At 41.8% G+C, this 21250-nt stretch overlaps 1 protein-coding gene across 1 annotated transcript; it reads right to left on the bottom strand.

Annotated features, from left to right (window-relative positions):
* Positions 1-12480: 12480 nt before the first annotated feature.
* LOC134486060 (vomeronasal secretory protein 2-like) lies at positions 12481-16289 on the bottom strand. Its single transcript, XM_087654902.1, has 7 exons — positions 16167-16289; positions 15528-15658; positions 15254-15324; positions 14113-14223; positions 13442-13543; positions 13098-13124; positions 12481-12687 (listed from the first exon to the last, which is right to left on the bottom strand). The coding sequence occupies exons 1-7, from the start codon at positions 16257-16259 to the stop codon at positions 12635-12637; spliced, it is 588 nt and encodes a 195-aa protein (XP_087511028.1). The 5' UTR covers positions 16260-16289; the 3' UTR covers positions 12481-12634.
* Between the last annotated feature and the right edge of the window lie 4961 nt (positions 16290-21250).

Raw genomic sequence — 21250 nt, 5'->3', positions numbered from 1 at the left:
AAATACACCCAGGAGGAGTAGAAGGCAGGAAATAATCAAACTCAGAGCTGAAATCAAGCAAGTAGAAACAAAAAGGGCCATAGAAAGAATCAACAGGACCAAAAGTTGGTTCTTTGAGAAAATCAACAAGATAGATAAACCCTTAGCCAGACTAACGAGAGGACACAGAGAGTGCGTCCAAATTAACAAAATCAGAAATGAAAAGGGAGACATAACTACAGATTCAGAGGAAATTCAAAAAATCATCAGATCTTACTATAAAAACCTATATTCAACAAAATTTGAAAATCTTCAGGAAATGGACAATTTCCTAGACAGATACCAGGTATCAAAGTTAAATCAGGAACAGATAAACCAGTTAAACAACCCCATAACTCCTAAGGAAATAGAAGCAGTCATTAAAGGTCTCCCAACCAAAAAGAGCCCAGGTCCAGATGGGTTTAGTGCAGAATTCTATCAAACCTTCATAGAAGACCTCATACCAATATTATCCAAACTATTCCACAAAATTGAAACAGATGGAGCCCTACCAAATTCCTTCTACGAAGCTACAATTACTCTTATACCTAAACCACACAAAGACACAACAAAGAAAGAGAACTTCAGACCAATTTCCCTTATGAATATCGACGAAAAAATACTCAATAAAATTCTGGCAAACCGAATTCAAGAGCACATCAAAACAATCATCCACCATGATCAAGTAGGCTTCATCCCAGGCATGCAGGGATGGTTTAATATACGGAAAACCATCAACGTGATCCATTATATAAACAAACTGAAAGAACAGAACCACATGATCATTTCATTAGATGCTGAGAAAGCATTTGACAAAATTCAACACCCCTTCATGATAAAAGTCCTGGAAAGAATAGGAATTCAAGGCCCATACCTAAACATAGTAAAAGCCATATACAGCAAACCAGTTGCTAACATTAAACTAAATGGAGAGAAACTTGAAGCAATCCCACTAAAATCAGGGACTAGACAAGGCTGCCCACTCTCTCCCTACTTATTCAATATAGTTCTTGAAGTTCTAGCCAGAGCAATCAGACAACAAAAGGAGATCAAAGGGATACAGATCGGAAAAGAAGAGGTCAAAATATCACTATTTGCAGATGATATGATAGTATATTTAAGTGATCCCAAAAGTTCCACCAGAGAACTACTAAAGCTGATAAACAACTTCAGCAAAGTGGCTGGGTATAAAATTAACTCAAATAAATCAGTTGCCTTCCTCTATACAAAAGAGAAACAAGCCGAGAAAGAAATTAGGGAAACGACACCCTTCATAATAGACCCAAATAATATAAAGTACCTCGGTGTGACTTTAACCAAGCAAGTAAAAGATCTGTACAATAAGAACTTCAAGACACTGAAGAAAGAAATTGAAGAAGACCTCAGAAGATGGAAAGATCTCCCATGCTCATGGATTGGCAGGATTAATATAGTAAAAATGGCCATTTTACCAAAAGCGATCTACAGATTCAATGCAATCCCCATCAAAATACCAATCCAATTCTTCAAAGAGTTAGACAGAACAATCTGCAAATTCATCTGGAATAACAAAAAACCCAGGATAGCTAAAACTATCCTCAACAATAAAAGGACTTCAGGGGGAATCACTATCCCTGAACTCAAGCAGTATTACAGAGCAATAGTGATAAAAACTGCATGGTATTGGTACAGAGACAGACAGATAGACCAATGGAATAGAATTGAAGACCCAGAAATGAACCCACACACCTATGGTCACTTGATTTTTGACAAAGGAGCCAAAACCATCCATTGGAAAAAAGATAGCATTTTCAGCAAATGGTGCTGGTTCAACTGGAGGGCAACATGTAGAAGAATGCAGATCGATCCATGCTTATCACCCTGTACAAAGCTTAAGTCCAAGTGGATCAAGGACCTCCACATCAAACCAGACACACTCAAACTAATAGAAGAAAAACTAGGGAAGCATCTGGAACACATGGGCACTGGAAAAAATTTCCTGAACAAAACACCAATGGCTTATGCTCTAAGATCAAGAATTGACAAATGGGATCTCATAAAACTGCAAAGCTTCTGTAAGGCAAAGGACACTGTGGTTAGGACAAAACGGCAACCAACAGATTGGGAAAAGATCTTTACCAACCCTACAACAGATAGAGGCCTTATATCCAAAATATACAAAGAACTCAAGAAGTTAGACCGCAGGGAAACAAATAACCCTATTAAAAAATGGGGTTCAGAGCTAAACAAAGAATTCACAGCTGAGGAATGCCGAATGGCTGAGAAACACCTAAAGAAATGTTCAACATCTTTAGTCATAAGGGAAATGCAAATCAAAACAACCCTGAGATTTCACCTCACACCAGTGCGATTGGCTAAGATCAAAAACTCAGGTGACAGCAGATGCTGGCGAGGATGTGGAGAAAGAGGAACACTCCTCCATTGTTGGTGGGATTGCAGACTGGTAAAACCATTCTGGAAATCAGTCTGGAGGTTCCTCAGAAAATTGGACATTGAACTGCCTGAGGATCCAGCTATACCTCTCTTGGGCATATACCCAAAAGATGCCTCAACATATAAAAGAGACACGTGCTCCACTATGTTCATTGCAGCCTTATTTATAATAGCCAGAAAATGGAAAGAACCCAGATGCCCTTCAACAGAGGAATGGATACAGAAAATGTGGTACATCTACACAATGGAATATTACTCAGCTATCAAAAACAACGACTTTATGAAATTCGTAGGCAAATGGTTGGAACTGGAAAATATCATCCTGAGTGAGCTAACCCAATCACAGAAAGACATACATGGTATGCACTCATTGATAAGTGGCTATTAGCCCAAATGCTTGAATTACCCTAGATCCCTAGAACAAACGAAACTCAAGACGGATGATCAAAATGTGAATGCTTCACTCCTTCTTTAAATGAGGAAATAGAATACCCTTGGCAGGGAAGGGAGAGGCAAAGATTAAAACAGAGACTGAAGGAACACCCATTCAGAGCCTGTCCCACATTTGGCCCATACATATACAGCCACCCAATTGGACTAGATGGATGAAGCAAAGAAGTGCAGACCGACAGGAGCCGGATGTAGATCGCTCCTGAGAGACACAGCCAGAATACAGCAAATACAGAGGCGAATGCCAGCAGCAAACCACTGAACTGAGAATAGGTCCCCTATTGAAGGAATCAGAGAAAGAACTGGAAGAGCTTGAAGGGGCTCGAGACCCCAAAAGTACAACAATGCCAAGCAACCAGAGCCTCCAGGGACTAAGCCACTACCTAAAGACTATACATGGACTGACCCTGGACTCTGACCCCATAGGTAGCAATGAATATACTAGTAAGAGCACCAGTGGAAGGGGAAGCCCTGGGTCCTGCTAAGACTGAACCCCCAGTGAACTAGTCTATGGGGGGAGGGCGGCAATGGTGGGAGGGTTGGGAGGGGAACACCCATAAGGAAGGGGAGGGGGGAGGGGGATGTTTGCCCGGAAACCGGGAAAGGGAATAACACTCGAAATGTATATAAGAAATACTCAAGTTAATAAAAAAAAAAATAATTGATAAATAGGACTTCATGAAACTGCAAAGCTTCTTCTGTAAGGCAAAGGACACTGTCAATAAGACAAAGAGCAGCCAACAGATTGAGAAAAGATCTCCACCAACCCTACATTCTAAAAGAGGGCTAATATCCAAAATGTATAAAGAACTCAAGAAGTCAGACACCAACAACACAAATTACCAGATTTTAAAATGAGAGACAGAACTAAACAGAGAATTCTCAACAGAGGAATCCAAAATGGCTAAGAAGCACTAAAAGAAATGTTCAAAGGCCTTAGCCATCAGAGAAATGTAAATCATAATGATTCTGAGAGTCAGACTTGTAATCATCAGAAGGGCTAAAAACAGAAATTCAAGAGATAGTACATGTTGGCAAGGATGTGGAGCAAGGGGAACACTCTACCATTGCTCGTGGGAAAGTAAACTTATACAACCACTTTGGAAATAAATTTGGCAGTTTCTCAGAAAACTGGGAATACTTCTACCTCAAGACCCAACTATAACATTCCTGGTCATTTAAGCAAAAGATGTTCCACCATCCCACAAAGACACTTGTCCAACTATGTTCATAGCAACTTTATTCAAAATAACCAGAAAGTGAAAATAAACTAGACATGCCTCAACTGAAAAAATGGATAAAGAAAATAAAGTACATCTGCACAATGGAATATTATTCAGTTATTATCACACTATTAGTGATACTATATTTTACGTGCAGACAGGAATCTAGCATGGCTGCCCACTGAGAGATTCTACACCACAGCTGACCCAAACAGATGAACACACCCACAGCCAAACAGTGGATAGGGCTTCAGATCTCTTATGGATGAATAGGAGGAAAGATTCTAGACCCCAAAAACATGAATTTTGCAGGCAAATGGATGGATCTTGGGAATATCATTTTGAGTAAAGTAACCCTGTCCTAAAAAGACATGCAAGGTACGTACTAGCTATTGGCCAAAAATAATTACAGGATATCCTTGCTATACTCCACATATCCGAAGAAACTAAACAAGAAGGAAGGCACAAGAGAGAATTCTTGAATCACACTTAGAAAAGGGAATAAAATAATCAGAAAAGGCAGATGGCGGGAAGGAACCTAAAGGGAGGGGGGATATAGGAAAGGAATAGGAGAGTAGAGGATCAGGTGTAGGGGGTTGAAGAGATTGCCAGATAGCCATGAGAAATGAATGGAACTGCAACTGACTGGAGCAGGGAGGTGGGGTGCATCTCCAGGATGTGATAGAGACCTCGTATAAGGGAGTCATCCAAAAATCAATGAGGGTAACCTTAGGTGTGACTCACAACATTGCAAATATAGAGCCTGAAGAGGCCACCTACTGTACCCAGGAAGGAACCCCAGTGGAGTGATAGGGACACCAACTCACCCACAAAATCTTTGACCCAAAATTTATCCTGCCTATAAGAAATGCAGGGACAGAGGAGGGAGCAGAGACTAAAGGAATGGCTAACTAATAACCAGTTCAACTTGAGACATCCCATGGACAAATACAAATCCTGACACTATTAGTGATACTATATTTTACTTGCAGACAGGAATCTAGCATGGCTGCCCACTGAGAGATTCTACACCACAGCTGACCCAAACAGATGAACACACCCACAGCCAAACAGTGGATAGAGCTTCAGATCTCTTATGGATAAATAGGAGGAAAGATTCTAGACCCCAAAAGGGATAGGAACTCCACCGGAAGACTGAGTCAACTAATATGGACGTTTGGGGCTCTCAGAATTTGTACCACTAACCAAACAACATGCAAATACTGGACCTAGGTTTCCTGACACAGATATGCAGCTTGGTCTTCATATGGGTTCTGAACAACTGGAGCCAGGGTTATCCAAAAGCTGTTGCCTCTTTGTGAGATATGTTCTTCTACCTGAGCTGCCTTGACTGGCCTCATTGGAAGATGTGCCTAGCCTTACAGAGACTTGATGTGCCCAAGTGAGGGGATACCCAGAGGCTGCAACCCACTCAAAGGAGATATGGAGGGGATGTGCCAATACTCACGGTTCTGGTCTATGCCTAGGACCAAACTGAACCAGCCAAAGAGCTCCCTGCACCCAAATCCCATGAGGAAGAGAACTGGACCCTCAGCAGTGTGGATGCTCCTGAGAAGTCAGAGGATAATACCCTCTGCCTACATTCAAGACCCAAGAGAAAATCGCATAATGCCAACTGTGCCTGCTGGGTGCAAGGACCTATGAGCAATCAGGGACAGGACCCTTTGATTTGATTCCTGCCCATGCCTAGAGCTGGAAGACAGTCTCCAGAAGCATGGACACACCTGAGAGCAGAGGTAAGACCCAGTTTTCTGCTACCAAGTGACCTGCCTGGTGAATTCAAGATGTAGAGGCAGGGTCAGGGCACTTCCTGTTTCTGGCTCTGCCCAGAAGTGAATTGATACCATTCCACACTTCCCTGAACCCAAATCCTGTTCAAGAGAGCTGACCACTCAGGAGTGCAGACATCCTGAGACCACAGGACAGATTGCCACCTCTGCACACCTCTGTGCACATCCCGGGTCCAAGGGGAAACTGCACAGTGCCTCTGGACACAGGGATATAGGAACAGACAGTCACCAGTACACGCGGTTCTGGTCTGTGACCAGGACCAAACTAAACTGGCCAAACAGCTCGCTGTGCCCAAATCCCATGGGGGAGAGAGCTGGAACTTCAGAAGTGTGGATACTCCTGAGAGGTCAGAGGAGAATACCCTCTGCCCTCTGTCCACAGTCCAGACCCAAGAGGGAATCACATAATGCCTACTGTGCCCGCTGGGTGCAAGGACCTACATGAGCAATCAGGGGCAGGACCCTTTGATTCCTGCCCATACCTAGAGCTGGAAGACAGTCTCCAGGAGCACCAACACACCTGAAATCAGAGCACCTGTTCTCAGGAAAGACTGAAAGAAAACAGGAAAACAGCTCTACAAGAATGTTGACACAGAGGCCTACAGCAGGGTCAAGTCACTCTCAGAAATAGCAAGACAAACAAACACCAGAGACAACCCAATGGCTAGAGGCAAGCGCAGGAACCTAACCAACAGAAACCAAGAATATTTGGCATCATCAGACCCAGTTCTCCCACCAAAGAAAGTACTGGATATCCAAGCACACCAGAAATCAATATTTAGATTTAAAATCACATTTTTTGATAATGATGGAGGACTTTAAGAAAGACATAAAGAACTCCCTTAAAGAAAGCAGGAAAACACAAGTAAAAAGTAGAAGCCCATAGAGAGGAAACACAAAATTCCCTGAAAGAATTACAGGAAAACACAGTCAAACAGGTGAAGAAATTGAAAATGGAAACAGAAACATTAAAGAAAGCACAAAGGAAGACAACCCTGGATATAGAAAACCTAAGGAAGACACAAGGAGCCATAGATACAAGCATCACCAACAGAATACAACAGATAGAAGAGAGAATCTCAGGGGCAGAAGATACCATAGAAAACATCGACACAACTGTCAAAGATAATGTAAAACGGAAAAAGGTCCTAGCCCAAAACATACAGGAAATCCAGGACACAATGAGAAGATCAAGCCTAAGGGTAATAGGTATAGAAAAAAGTGAAGACTTCCAACTTAAAGGGCCAGTAAACATATTGAACAAAATTATAGAAGAAAACTTCCCTAACCTAAAAAAAGAGATGCCCATAAATATACAAGAAGGCTTCAGAACTCCAACTAGATTGGACCAGAAGAGAAATTCCTCACATCACATAATAGTTAAAATACAAATGCACAAAACAAGAAATGAATATTAAAAGCAGTAAGGGAAAAATGTCAAGTGACATATAAAGGCAGACCTATGAGAATTACACCAGACTTCTCACCAGAACTATGAGAGCCAGAAGATCCTGGACAGATGTCACACAAACCCTAAGAGAACACAAATGCCAGCCCAGGTTACTGTATCCTGCAAAACTGTCAATTAACATACATGGAGAAACCAAGATATTCCATGACAAAGCCAAATTTACACAATATCTTTCTACAAACCCAGCTCTACGAAGGATGGAAAACTCCAATACAGGGACAGAAACTACACCATACAGAAAGCAGGAATATAATTTCCTTGCAATGAAACCAAAAGAGAGATGAAAAAACATAATTCCACCTCTAACAATGAAAAAAAGGAAGAGACAATCACTATTCCTTAATATTTCTGAACATCAATGGACTCAATTCCACAATAAAAAGACATAGACTAACAGACTGGATATTTAAAGAGCATCCAGCATTTTTCTGCATGCAGGAAACACACCTCAGAGACAAAGACAGATACTACCTCAGAGTAAATGACTGAAAACAACTTTCCAAGCAAATGGCACTAAGAAACAAGCTGGAGTTGCCATTCTAATATCAAATAAAATTGACTTTCAGCCAAAAGTCATTAAAAGAAGATAAGGAAAGACAGTTCATATTCATCAAAGGAAAAATCCACCAACATGATTAAACCTAAATATCTATGCTCCAAATGCAAGGGCAACAACATTCATAAAAGAAACTTTACTAAAGTTCAAAGCACACATTGCACCTCACACGACAATAGTAGGAGACTTCAACACTGCACTCTCATCAGTGGAGAGATCGTGGAAACAGAAATTAAACAGAGACATAGAGAAACTAACAGAAGTTATGAACCAAATGGATTTAACAGATATTTATAGAACATTCCATCCTAAATCAAAAGGATATAAATTCCTCTGAGCAACTCATGGAACCTTCTCCAAAATTGATCATATAATCGGTCACAAAACAGGCCTCAAAAGAACCAGGAAGATAGAAATAATCCCATGCATCCTAATGGATGACTGGTCTTCAATAACAACAATAATGACAGAAAGCCCATGTATACATGTAAGTTGAACAATGCTCTACTCAATGACAACTTGGTCTAGAAAGAAAAAAAGAAAGAAAGAAAGAAAGAAAGAAAGAAAGAAAGAAAGAAAGAAAGAAAGAAAGAAAGAAAGAAAGAAATTATAGACTTCTTGGATTTATGAAAATGAAGATACAACATTCCCAAACTTGAGGGACACAATGAAAGCAGTACTAAGAGGAAAACTCATAGCTCTGAGTGCCTGCAGAAAGAAACAGGAGAGAGCATACATCAGCAGCTTGACAGCACATCTAAAACTTCTAGAACAAAAAGACTCCCAAGAGGAGTAGAAGGCAGGAAATAATCAAACTTGGGGCAGTAATCAACAAAGTAAAAACAAAAAGGACTATACAAAGAATCAACTGGACCAAAAGCTGGTTGTTTGAAAAAAATCAACAAGATAGATAAACCCTTAGCCGAACTAACCAGAAAGAACAGAGAGTGTGTCCAAATTAACAAAATCAGAAATGAAAAGGAGACATAACAACAGAATCTGAGTAAATTCAAAAAATCATCAGATCCTATTATGAAAGACTATATTCAACAAAACTTGAAAATCTGGAGGAAATGGACAATTTTCTAGAAAATTACCAGGTATCAAAGTTAAATCAGGAACAGATAAACCATCTAAACAACCCCATAACTCCTAAAGAAATAGAAGTAGTCATTAAAAGACTCCCAACCAGGTTGGGGATTTAGCTCAGTGGTAGAACGCTTGCCTAGCAAGCACAAGGCCCTGGGTTCGGTCCCCAGCTCCGAAAAAAAAGAAAAGAAGAAAAAAAAAGACTCCCAACCAAAAGGAGCACAGGACCAGATAGGTTTAGTGCAGAATTCTATCACACCTTCATAGAAGACCTCATACCAATACTGCCCAAACTTTTCCACAAAATTGAAACAGATGGAGGACTACCAAATTCCTTCTATGAGGCAACATTTACTATTATATTTAAACCACATAAAGACCCAACAAAGAAAGAGAACTACAGACCAATTTCCCTTGTGGATATTGATGCAAAAATACTCAATAAAATTCTTGCAAACCGAGTTCAAGAATACATCAAAACAATTATCCATCATGATCAAGTAGGCTTCATTCAAGATGTGCAGGGATAACTCAATACTTGGAAAACTATCAACATAATCCACTGTATAAAATAAACTCAAAGATAAAAACCACATGATCATTTCATTAGATGCTGAGAAAGCATTTGACAAAATTCAACACCCCTTCATGATAAAAGCCCTGGAAAGAACAGGAATACAAGGCCCATATCTAAACATAGTAAAAGCAATATGCAGAAAACCAGTAGTTAACATTAAACTAAATGTTAGAGAGAATCTTGAAGCAATCCCACTAAAATCAGGCACTAGACGTGGCTGCCCACTCTCTCCCTAATTATTAAATCCTAATTATTAAGTGTAGTTCTCGAAGTTCTAGCTAGAGCAATCAGACAACAAAAGGATGTCAAAGGGATAAAATTGGAAAGGAAGAAGCCAAATTATCACTACAGATGATAAAATAGTATACTTAAGTGACTACAAAAGTTCCACCTGAGAACTACTAAGCCTGATAACCAACTTCAGCAAAGTGGAGGGGTATAAAATTAATTCAAACAAATCAGTAGCCTTCCTCTACTCAAAAGATAAGCAGGCTGAGAAAGAAATTAGGGGAAAACACCCTTCATAATAGTCCCAAGTAATATAAAATACCTCGGTGTGACTTTAACCAAGCAAGTGAAAGATCTATATGATAAGAACTTCAAGTCTCTGAAGAAAGAAATTGAAAAAGATCTCAGAAGATGGAAAGATCTCTCATGCTCATGGATTGGCAGGATTAATATAATAAAAATGGCCATTTTACCAAAAGCAATTTACAGATTCAATGCAATCCCCATCAAAATCCCAACTCAATTCTTCATAGAGTTAGAAAGAACAATTTGCAAATTCATTTAAAATAACAAAATATCCAGGATAGCTAAAACTATCCTCAACAATAAAAGGACTTCTGGGGACATCGCCATTCCTGACCTGAAGCAGTATTACAGAGCAATAGTGATAAAAAAAACTGTATGATATTAGTACAGAGAAAGGCAGGTAGATAAATGGAATAGAATTGAAGACCCAGAAATGAACCCACACACCTATGGTCACTTGATTTTTGACAAAGGAGCCAAAACCGTACAATAGAAAAAAGATAGCATTTGGAGTAAATGGTGCTGGTTCAACTAGAGGTCAGCATGTAGAAGAATGCAAATCGAACCATTCTTATTACCCTCTACAGAGCTTAAGTCCAAGTGGGTCAAGGACCTCCACATCAAACCAGATACGTTCAAATTAATAGAAGAAAATGTGGGGAAGAATCTCAAACACATGATCACTGGGGAAAATTTCCTGAACAGAACACCAATGGATTGTGCTCTAAGATCAAGAATTGATAAATGGGATCTCATAAAACTTCGAAGTTTCTGTAAGGCAAAGGACATTGTTGTTAGGACAAAACGGCAATCAACAGATTGGGAAAAGATCTTTACCAATCCTACAACTGATAGAAGGCTTATACCCAAAATATACAAAGAACTCAAGAAGTTAGACCGCAGGGAAACAAATAACTCTATTAAAAATGGGTTCAGAGGGGCTGGGGATTTAGCTCAGTGGTAGAGCACTTACCTAGGAAGCGCTAGGCCCTGGGTTCAGTCCCCAGCTCCAAAAAAAAAAAGAACAAAAAAAATGGGTTCAGAGCTAAACAAAGAATTCACAGCTGAGGAATGCCAAATGGCTGAGAAACACCTAAAGAAATGTTCAACATCTTTAGTCATAAGGGAAATGCAAATCAAAACAACCCTGAGATTCCACCTCACACCAGTCAGAATGGCTAAGATAAAAAACTTAGGTGACAGCAGATGCTGGCAAGGATGTGGAGAAAGAGGAACACTCCTCCATTGTTGGTGGGATTGCAAACTTGTACATTCACTCTGGAAATCAGTCTGGAGGTTCCTCAGAAAATTGGACATTCCACTACCTGGAGACCCAGCTATACCTCTCTTGAGCATATACACGAAAGATGCTCCAACATACAACAAAGACACAAGCTCCATTATGTTCATAGCAGCCTTAATTATAATAGCCAGAAGCTGGAAAGAACCTAGATGCCCTTCAACAAAGAAATGGATACAGAAAATAAGGCACATCTACACAATGGTGTACTACTCTGCTATCAAAAACAATGACTTCCTAAAATTCATAGGCAAATGGATGGAACTAGACAATATCATCCCAAGTGAGGTAACCCAATCTCAGAAAAACACACACGATATGCACTCATTGATAAGTGGATATTAGCCCAAATGCTCGAATTACACAAGATGCAATGCATCAAGAAGGATGACAATAATGTGATTCTTCACGCCTTCTTTAAAAGGGGAACAAAAATATCCAAAGGAGGTGATAGGGGGGCAAAGTTTAGAGCAGAGACTGAATGATAGGCCATTCAGAGCCTGCCCCACATGTGGCCCATAAATATGTGTGTGTGTGCACACACACACACACACAGACCTTGAACATTGGGAAAACAACATGGCACATAAACTAAGTAAAAAAAATGACTAGTGGGACTGTGTCTGGTACTGTCTTCCTTGAGGGTGATAATGGAGGATTTAGAAGAATCCTCCAGCCTTGTCTTTTATGCCTGGTCACTTACTGCTGAGTCCATATAGGATTCCTTGAAGTCCACACTGGAGCATAATCCCTGTAGAAACCTCTGCAAATTTGAATCTGTGATACCATCTCCAAAGTCCTGCACAACCTAGTAGCTTCGCAAATGCTACTGCCACAAAGTCAAATACCTTCAGAAGCCACGTTGAATGGTGCCCTATCGAGTGAACTTCTGGGATATCTTATATCCTATATGACTGTAGAATACCATGATCCTTGGTGCTTGGCAACTACTGTAAGTTGCCTGAAAGTTGTCACACATTTTTAGAGATTACAGAAGACTTCACAAGCACAAGCTGAATCCAGAATAGATGCTTAAGGCTTTACTTGGATTTGGGATAGGGGGTCCTGGCAGGAGTGTGGTCCAGTGTGTAGTTAGTATCTATGATGAGATGGTCTTGAAGGTGATGTCTCAACGTTGTGTGGTCATGGAGAAGAGCACTCCAGGAAAAGTACTACGATCCATTAAAGACAGGGTTGACTCTCGGTTTGCAGTCCTGAGGGACAGCTGTGACAGTAATAGGAACAGAGGTAAGGGTCCCTCTTTCTATGTGACTAATAATCAAAGTGTGACTCACAGAAAACAGATGTCAATCATGGACCTTCCTTCCCATAGGTACTATGAGGTCACTGCTGGGCAAGCCCACTTGACCAGGTAGGTCATGAAGCATCTATCATGGGTGTGTCAGGAATAATATGAGGCCACACGGAGACCATGGCATAGGAAAGAATAAAAGGGGAATGAACATATTCACAAGTGTCCTGGGATTTTGCCTTAGGCCACATACTTGAGAGGCCACTCATGCTTAGACATGGAAGTCTACTCTATCTGGGTACAAAGGTCTACACAGATAGAAAACAAAACTCAAGTACTGTAGAGTCTGAGCTGTCCTAAGGTTCATGCATGGAGTAACTTACCATTACTAACTTCAGGGACACACATTTCTGTAAAAAAACAAAGAAAAACCCAAGGTTGTAGCAGGCTACTGAATGAATATCCAAGACCCATCACAACTCAGTTTAACTGCTACAATGACCACCTCCTAAAGCATGGACATTTTGTCAATGTGTGGGGAGAGGAGGGCAATTGGTGGCACAAAGAGTCACAAGGAACATGGAGAAACACAAGTGTCACTCAGAGTATGGTAGACATAGGAGGATGTGGGGAAGGGACATATATTGCTCTATGTAACTACTGGGAAGCATGGTCTCTTCAGTAACTTATGATATCTAACTTATGATCTCTAAAGTCACCCACTCACCTCTCTGCTGAGGCACAATGATGTTTTCTAGTGGAAGGCCTTTTGACTGTATGAATTTCTTGAACTCTTCTAGGGCCTGAGGGTTTTCTTTGGGGTCCTTCCCTGTGGGCAGAGGTTTGACGTGAAGGGTCATGGTTGGACAAGTGTAAAGGAAGCAGTGGTACAAAATAGGATCTCTGCCCAGAACTAAGGATATCACCCTGACACAAGTGCAGGCAGTAAAGGAGACAGCACTTTGAGTAGACAGGGAGGTACGGCAGGCAGATAAAGTAAGATGCCATATTCTAAATGACTATGAAGGAACAAACCCAGAGCTTGAAGGAACCTGTGGTACAGGGACACTATTCTGTGTTTCAACTCTAGGAGAACATTGTTGATCACAGGCCTCTTAGGCCCCAACCCTTCAAAGTGACCTTCATAACATCTGAGAACCCAGAAAATAGTGCTTGACTGCTTGAAGATTATATCCTGAATGATCATGGCCCTAAGGGTCATGTCTGATCTTTTCCATGACAGTCCCTGTCTAGCTGACCCTTATCACTCAGATAATGCACACCTCATAAGCAGTGCCCTGTGTTCAAACCTAGACACCCATAATACCTCCCATGGTAAGCATTATAATCCCCAGTGCCAACTTAAAATTCCTGTACATCCTGTGATCAAGGTCCTACCTATGAGCTCTCCCGCATAGACTTTTTTCTCAATTAACTTGAGTTCACTGTAGAAGACATAGTGGTCCATCACTGGCAGCTCATAGACGTATGTAAGTAGTGAATTCCAAACTGGAGATGAACAGAGAAAATGGGTCTGCAGTGTCTTCATCTGGACACATCATTCTGATTCACACTAAGAAATTTCTAGAGCAGTGGCTTACACTGTTCATAATGCCATGACCCTTTAATGAATTTCTTCATGCTTTGGTGACACCCAACCATAACATTATTCCATTGTTACTTCATACCTGTAATTTTGCCACGGTTAGGAACCCTAATGTAAATATTTCATACATAGGATATCTGATATGTGATGCTCACCCAGAAGGGGTTGTATAACCCATAGTCTTAGAACTACTATTCTAGAATATTTTATCAATAACCTATTAACTTCTGATTATATAAAGCCAGGGCTTGTTCTTGCTTCATCACAGAACCAAAGTTCTCTCCTGAAAAGGTATCATCCCAGGTACAGAGTCTGAAACATGGTGGCAACTAACAATGGATGTTGGATATGACCACTTAGCAGTAACCCTCCTCTGCTTCCTAGATCCTAAGCCTCAATTTCCCTGTGGGCCAAAGAACAGCATTCTAGAGAGGTAAGTGCGGTCTCTCCTGTGGACTAGCCTGTGACCTCAAGAATCCCCTAGAAGTTAATTGGCTACCCTCTGACGGAAGCTCAGCAGAAAAGGAATGTTCGAATCACAGGAGCACATCACTGTGAGAGAGTGTCACATGCAGCCCAGAAGACTGTAACAGTTAAGGTTAAATATCTACTTGAAGAGCAATAACTTTGTGGAAGACGTGGCTTTGTCCATATTGTGACACATTACCTTAATTATGATAAATGAAGTAGTAAGAAGTGCCTTAACTTGGTGGGACTGTCCACTGGGCAAAGTGCTAGCGTGCAAGCATCACTCATTCTTTTACCCTGGCAGTAGACGTAATGTAAACAGCAACTTTAAGTGCCATCTGCCTTGACTTCCCTGCTACAATGGATACGACTTTGAAAAGTGAACTAAAGTTAACCCCTTTTCCCTAATCAGAAGAGACTGATTTTATCACAGCAATGGGAGAAGAAATTCCATCAGGGACTCACAGGCTCTGTACATGCCAGGTTTCTCAGTTTTCTCCATCAAGAAATCAATCCGGATGCACTCTCCATTAAGCCTAGAAGGAGGAAACACCAGCAGCCTATTTCAGAGTGCACACCCGAGCACCACTCAGCTTACAAGATGAATCTCTCACCTCCAAAAGCCAAGTCAAATCCAACTGCAATTTGACATGGGTGCTTGGATGGGTTCCCCTCGTAGGAATACTCTGCTTGTCATCAACACTCAAAGGATAGAGAGAAAGCTGGTGGTGATACTCACACACAATATATAGTGACCTCCAAACTTCCCTTGTGTAACATTCTGACAACGAAGGGGAATTCTTCCATTGAGATTAACTCTGGGGAGTTGACATCGTATACTATTGCCTTTTTGTACCAGGTCCCTGAGACCTATAATAAAGACAGTACTGAGGACACCCCACCCCAAGACAAGATCTCCCCCAGGCTCCAGCACATGGAAAGTGGAATGTAGAAACATTCCAGAGCTGCTTGGAGCCCCTGAGCTAAGAGGTCCGAGCAGCCCAGTTCAGGTTTGTAAGGTATGCCTGAAAACCTAGGTTGCAGTTAGGCAGAAAGTGTATGTTCCCAGAGCCCCCAAACACTCTATTACAGGGCATGACAGTCCACTCCTGCGAAATATTCTGGTTCTTGGAGTCACTGCAACTAGAAAACTTCTATGTTCCACCTAAGGAACCTAGGAGGATCCCTGCCAGCTGGCAGAACAGCAGGAGATACAGCCAAGCAGTTGAAAGAAAAAACTGCAAACAGATATACAATATTAGAGGGCAGTTTCAGAAGAATTAAAAGTTTGTAAGAGCAAGCTCCAGTCTCCAAGCATAGGAAAAGAGTCAATTCTCCAACCACAGCTAGCCCTGCCCACCATCCCTCCCTGCCTCACATTCCTGTCTTCTGATAGGAAGGGCAGGTCATCCTGGGCCTGTAGGACAGGCATCAGACAAAACAGGGTGACAGTCAGGACCAGGCTCTTCATCTTCAGGCTCTGAACTTTAGACAAGGCAAGTCACTTGGGTGACTGGATGAGGCTATGCTGGCTCCTCAGAGAACGCCCTTTATGAGTACAAATGGCACTGACCACACCCCTCCTAGACAAAGACATGTTCAGCATGAGGGTGGGGGTTATTGTGCTGATATCTTGTAATCATTAGCTGCCAACTGCAGATAAAGACACATGCCATGAAATGTCTGCATCACAAAGGGTGCCACATAAACAGGACACATTACATTAGTAAATGAGACAACCAGAAAGGGAGGACCATAGTTTCCTCTTCCTTCTTCTCCACACTTCCATTTGCCCTCCTGCCACCGTTGGCTTCCTTGACCATCTTACCTAGAAGGTGACTTTCTCCAATCTGAGCTGAGAAAACAACTGAGCTTATTAACCACACACAATATTACCAGTGCTCTGGGGACAAACTAGGCACAAGGAGCCCACCAACTTACCTTCTGCTACTGGGTGACTCTACCTCAGATGTGAGCAGGGAAACATTTTGTGTGTCAAGTCAAGATGACAGCAAGGAGCTCCTGACTTTACTGTTGTGAGAGAGATGAGCCACAAAATATTAGAGACCACAGTCACCAGAACAGCTTCACTTTGGACACCAGGGAGCCGTATTATCTTAGAGCACTTCTTCACCTACAGTCTCTTATCCCTCTCCTTCTTTCCAGTGTAACCATCATCCATCTGTTTACTCAATTATATGCACAGCTCCTGGAGAGTAGGAACTTGACTCCTGTAATGCACACCTTATTCCAGAAACTAGAAAGGATCTATCCACATACAGCAGTCACCAATCTGTGACAACTAAAGGGAAGTTTCTCCACTGTGGATCAGAGTTTTATATGGAACAATATGACTTGTGTCTTCTGATATGTTTACTATTTTAGAACCTTAGGATAGGACACATGTGATGCCTTGATAGGCCTTCCACATCTGGCCTATCTGAAACATATGAGGTCCATCAAAGAATTTTGTGAACCAGAGCTGGGGAAGTTTAATACACTAGAGCTCCTGATCTACCAAAGTCTTTCTCTACTTTGTCAGTTTGACAACTGGCAGGCCATTAACGTGACCTTGAGTCTTGTTTGCTTTGAATGGGAAAGCACAAGTAACACATGGAGGCCTGAGAGTCACCTGGGCCCAGAGCCTACAACTGAGCTGCCTTGGCCACCTCACCTTCTGGATACAGCCCAGCTCCCTCTCCAGCAGGAACTCTATTTTGTCCCTCCCCATCAGAATGGGGGTTTCAGGTTCCAGGTCCTGAGACCCATCTTGCCTGAGCTCTAGTCCTACAAAGGCATATTTCTGCCTTTGGACAGCTTTAAAAGTCTATAAACAATATTAATAAGCTTTCTATGATAAGCCCTGGGCTGTGGTGAGGAGCTAACATAATCCAGGCCTGTAAGCTACTGCTGAGAAGGAAGTCTGATATCCATTCAGTGATGGGGTGGGGCCAGTGCTCTTTAGAACAAGAGATTACTTAGCAACCTGGAGTCTCTGCACCCTGGGTGACAAAGACTTTGTATATTTGTACTGTAGATCACATAACATATAACTTTAACACCCTGCTGGCAGTGGTGTGTATAGTGCTTTCATCAGAAAAACTATGAGAGCCAAAAGCAGATGGTTAACAGATGAGGTCTGTAGCCATCATACTGTTGTGCAATCTGAAGGGCATCTCCTGCACTCCTCAGATTCCTCCCATCATGTGCCCACCTGCCCCCATGTCCCAGCTGGCTGAATTCTACCAAGTTCTGCAGCTATGCTCATAGATGCCTGGTATGTTAAAGTGATTTAAGCTCCTGTGAGGAAATGGAGGGAAAAGGGGTTACAAGTAGTCCTGGGAGGACAGGTGGTAGGACAGGAAGTTGATGGTAGATGCTCTCAGGAGTCAACAGAACAGCTGGTTGTGGTCAGCCCTGGGTAGACCTTAGAAAGATGGTAGGACAGAAGGGAGAGTCCTGGCCCATGTTGTTCCCATGTTCTAAGGCATATCCCTTCATGCCTCCTCTTCCTTTCTGTTTGCAGTCCCTGAATGAATCCCAGGCTCCAGAACTCTAGTCTTCATTACTTCTGGTCATATGCCTCATTATTCTTAAACTATAACCTCGGATTGATCACACCTTCTCTATTGTGCTAATTTCTAGGTACCTCACTGCAGAGGAAAGAGTCTGAATTTTACAGAGTATTACAGTTAGACATATATTTTTAAACTTTTTATTGATTCTTCCTGGTATCATGTCATGTATCCCAGTCCTGTTTATCATCCTGTCTTTTCCTGTCTTCCATTTGCCCATGCAACCTTCTCCCACACAAAATAAAAAGCACACAAATAAACAAAAGAAAATCTCTTCCTTGAAGCTGATGTGTCTTATATAACTTTGCCTACACATCAAAAACACATAGCCTTTTTTTTTTGCACTTTTATTGGATATTATCTTTACTTACATTTCAAATGTTATCCCCTTTGTCTATTTCCGCTCTGGAATACTCCTATATCTTCCCTGCACCCCTGCCTCTATGAGAGTGTTCCCACACACACCAACCCACTCCCTCTCATCTCCCCATCCTGGCATTCCCCTACACATGAGCATTGAGACTTCACAGGGCCAAGGGCCTCTCCTCTCATTGATGCCCAATAAGGTGATCCTCTGCTACATATGTGGCTGGAGCCAGGGGTCCATCCCTGTGTAGTCTTTGGAAGGTGGTTTAGTCCCTGGGAAATCTGAAGGGGATCTGGTTGGTTAATATTGTTACTCCTATGGGGTTGAACCAGCACCATTTGTTAAAAATGCTGTCTTTCTTCCATTGGATGGTTTTAGTTCCTTTGTCAAAGATCAAGTGACTTTAGGTGTGTGGGTTCATTTCTGGGTCTTCAATTCTGTTCCAGTGATCAGTCCTTTTTCTAACTCCTCCATTAGGGACCCATTTTCAGTCCAATAGTTGGTTCAGAGCATCTGATTCTGTATTTCTCAGGTTCGGGTAGAGCCTCTCAGGAGACAGACATATCAGTCTCCTGTTAGCATACACTTCTTGGCATTCACAATATTGTCTATTTGGAAACAGTATATAGGATAAATCCCCAGATGGGGTCAACTCTGAATGACCTTATCCTCAGTCTCTGTTCCACACTTAGTCTCTGTATTTCCTCCTGTGAATATTTTGTTCTCCCTTCTAAGAAGGACTAAAGCATCCACTATTGGGTATGCCAACTGATTGAGCTTCATGTGATCTGTGGATTGTATCTTGGGAATTCTGAGCTTTTGGGCTATTATCCGCTTATCAGTGAGAGCATACCATGTGTGTCATTTTGTGATTATGTTACCTCACTCAGGCTGATATTAGATGGAAAGATTGCCCATGCTCATGGATTGGCAGGATTAATATAGTAAAAAATAGCCATTTTACCAAAAGCGATCTACAGATTCAACGCAATCCCCATCAAAATTTCTACTCAGTTCTTTATAGAGATAGAAAGAATAATTTGCAAATTCATTTGGAATAACAAAAAACCCAGGAAAGCTAAAACTGTCCTCAACAATAAAAGAACTTCTGGGGGAATCACCATCCCTGACTTCAAGCAATATTAAAGAGCAATATTTATTTTAAAAAACTGTATGGTATTGGTACAAAGACAGGCAGATAGATCAGTGGAACAGAATTGAAGACCCAGACCAAAAAAAAAAAAAAAAGAATTGAAGACCCAGAAATGAACCACACACCTATGGTCGCTTGATCTTTGACAAAGGAACTAAAACCATCCAATGGAAGAAAGACAGCATTTTTAACAAATGGTGCTGGTTCAACTGGAAGTCAGCATGTAGAAGAATGTACATCAATCCATTCTTATCACCCTGCACAAAGCTTAAGTCCAAGTGGATCAAGGACCTCCACATCAAACCAGATACACTCAAACTAATAGAAGAAAAAGTGGGGAAGAATCTCAAACACAAGGGCACTAGAGAAAATTTCCTGAACAAAACACCAATGGCTTATGCTCTAAGATCAAGAATTGACAAATGGGATCTCATAAAACTACAAAGCTTCTGTAAGGCAAAGGACACTGTTGTTAGGATGAAATGGCAACCAACAGATTGGGAAAAGATCTTTACCAATCCTACTTCTGATAGAGGGCTAATATCCAAAATATACAAAGAACTCAAGAAGTTAGACTCCAGAGAGCCAAATAACCCCATTAAAAATGGGGTACAGGTTGGGGATTTGGCTCAGTGGTAGAGTGCTAACCTAGGAAGCGCAAGGTCCTGGGTTCGGTCCCCAGCCCCAGAAAAAAAAATGGGGTACAGAGTTAAACAAAACATTCTCAGCTGAGGAACATCAAACAGTGGGAAAGCACCCAAAGAAATATTCAACATCCTTAGTCATCAGGGAAATGCAAATCAAAACAACCCTGAGATTCCACCTCACACCAGTCAGAATTGCTAAGATAAAAAACTCAGGTGATGCTCCCTGCTCCCAAAACCCATGGGAGAGAAAGTTCACCGCCCAGACAGGTGGGCACTCCTGAGACGGCAGTGCTGGAGAAACCACCATTACTGCCCACCCTTGCCCACATCCCTGGCCCGAGAGGAAACTCTATAGGGCCTCTGGGAACAGGAAGATAGGGGCACTCAATGGTGTGGTCCACATACCGCCCAGATCTGAAGGAACCCGGACAAACAGCTCCCTGAACACAAATGTCATGGGAAGGAGAGTTAGAATGTCAGAAGGACATACACACCTGGGAATCCAGAGGAGACTACTCTCTTCCCACATTTCTGACTCTAGAGGAAAACGCCTAGCACCATCTGGGCCCCCTGTGCACAGGGTCACGAGTGAAGGTGGGACAAGCACTTCTGGTTGCTGCCCTCACAGAGAACTGAAACCCGGATCTGAGAAGCGACTCCAGGCCTGAGACCAGAGGTAAGACCAACTTTTCTACTCCAAGTGACATGCCTGGTGGACTC

The sequence above is a fragment of the Rattus norvegicus genome, chromosome 3 (assembly GCF_021556685.1).
Source record: "Rattus norvegicus strain SHRSP/BbbUtx chromosome 3, alternate assembly SHRSP_T2T, whole genome shotgun sequence".
NCBI lineage: Eukaryota > Metazoa > Chordata > Mammalia > Rodentia > Muridae > Rattus > Rattus norvegicus.
The sequence above is the reverse complement of the archived record's forward strand: the minus strand, read 5'-3'. Positions and strand labels throughout refer to the sequence as shown.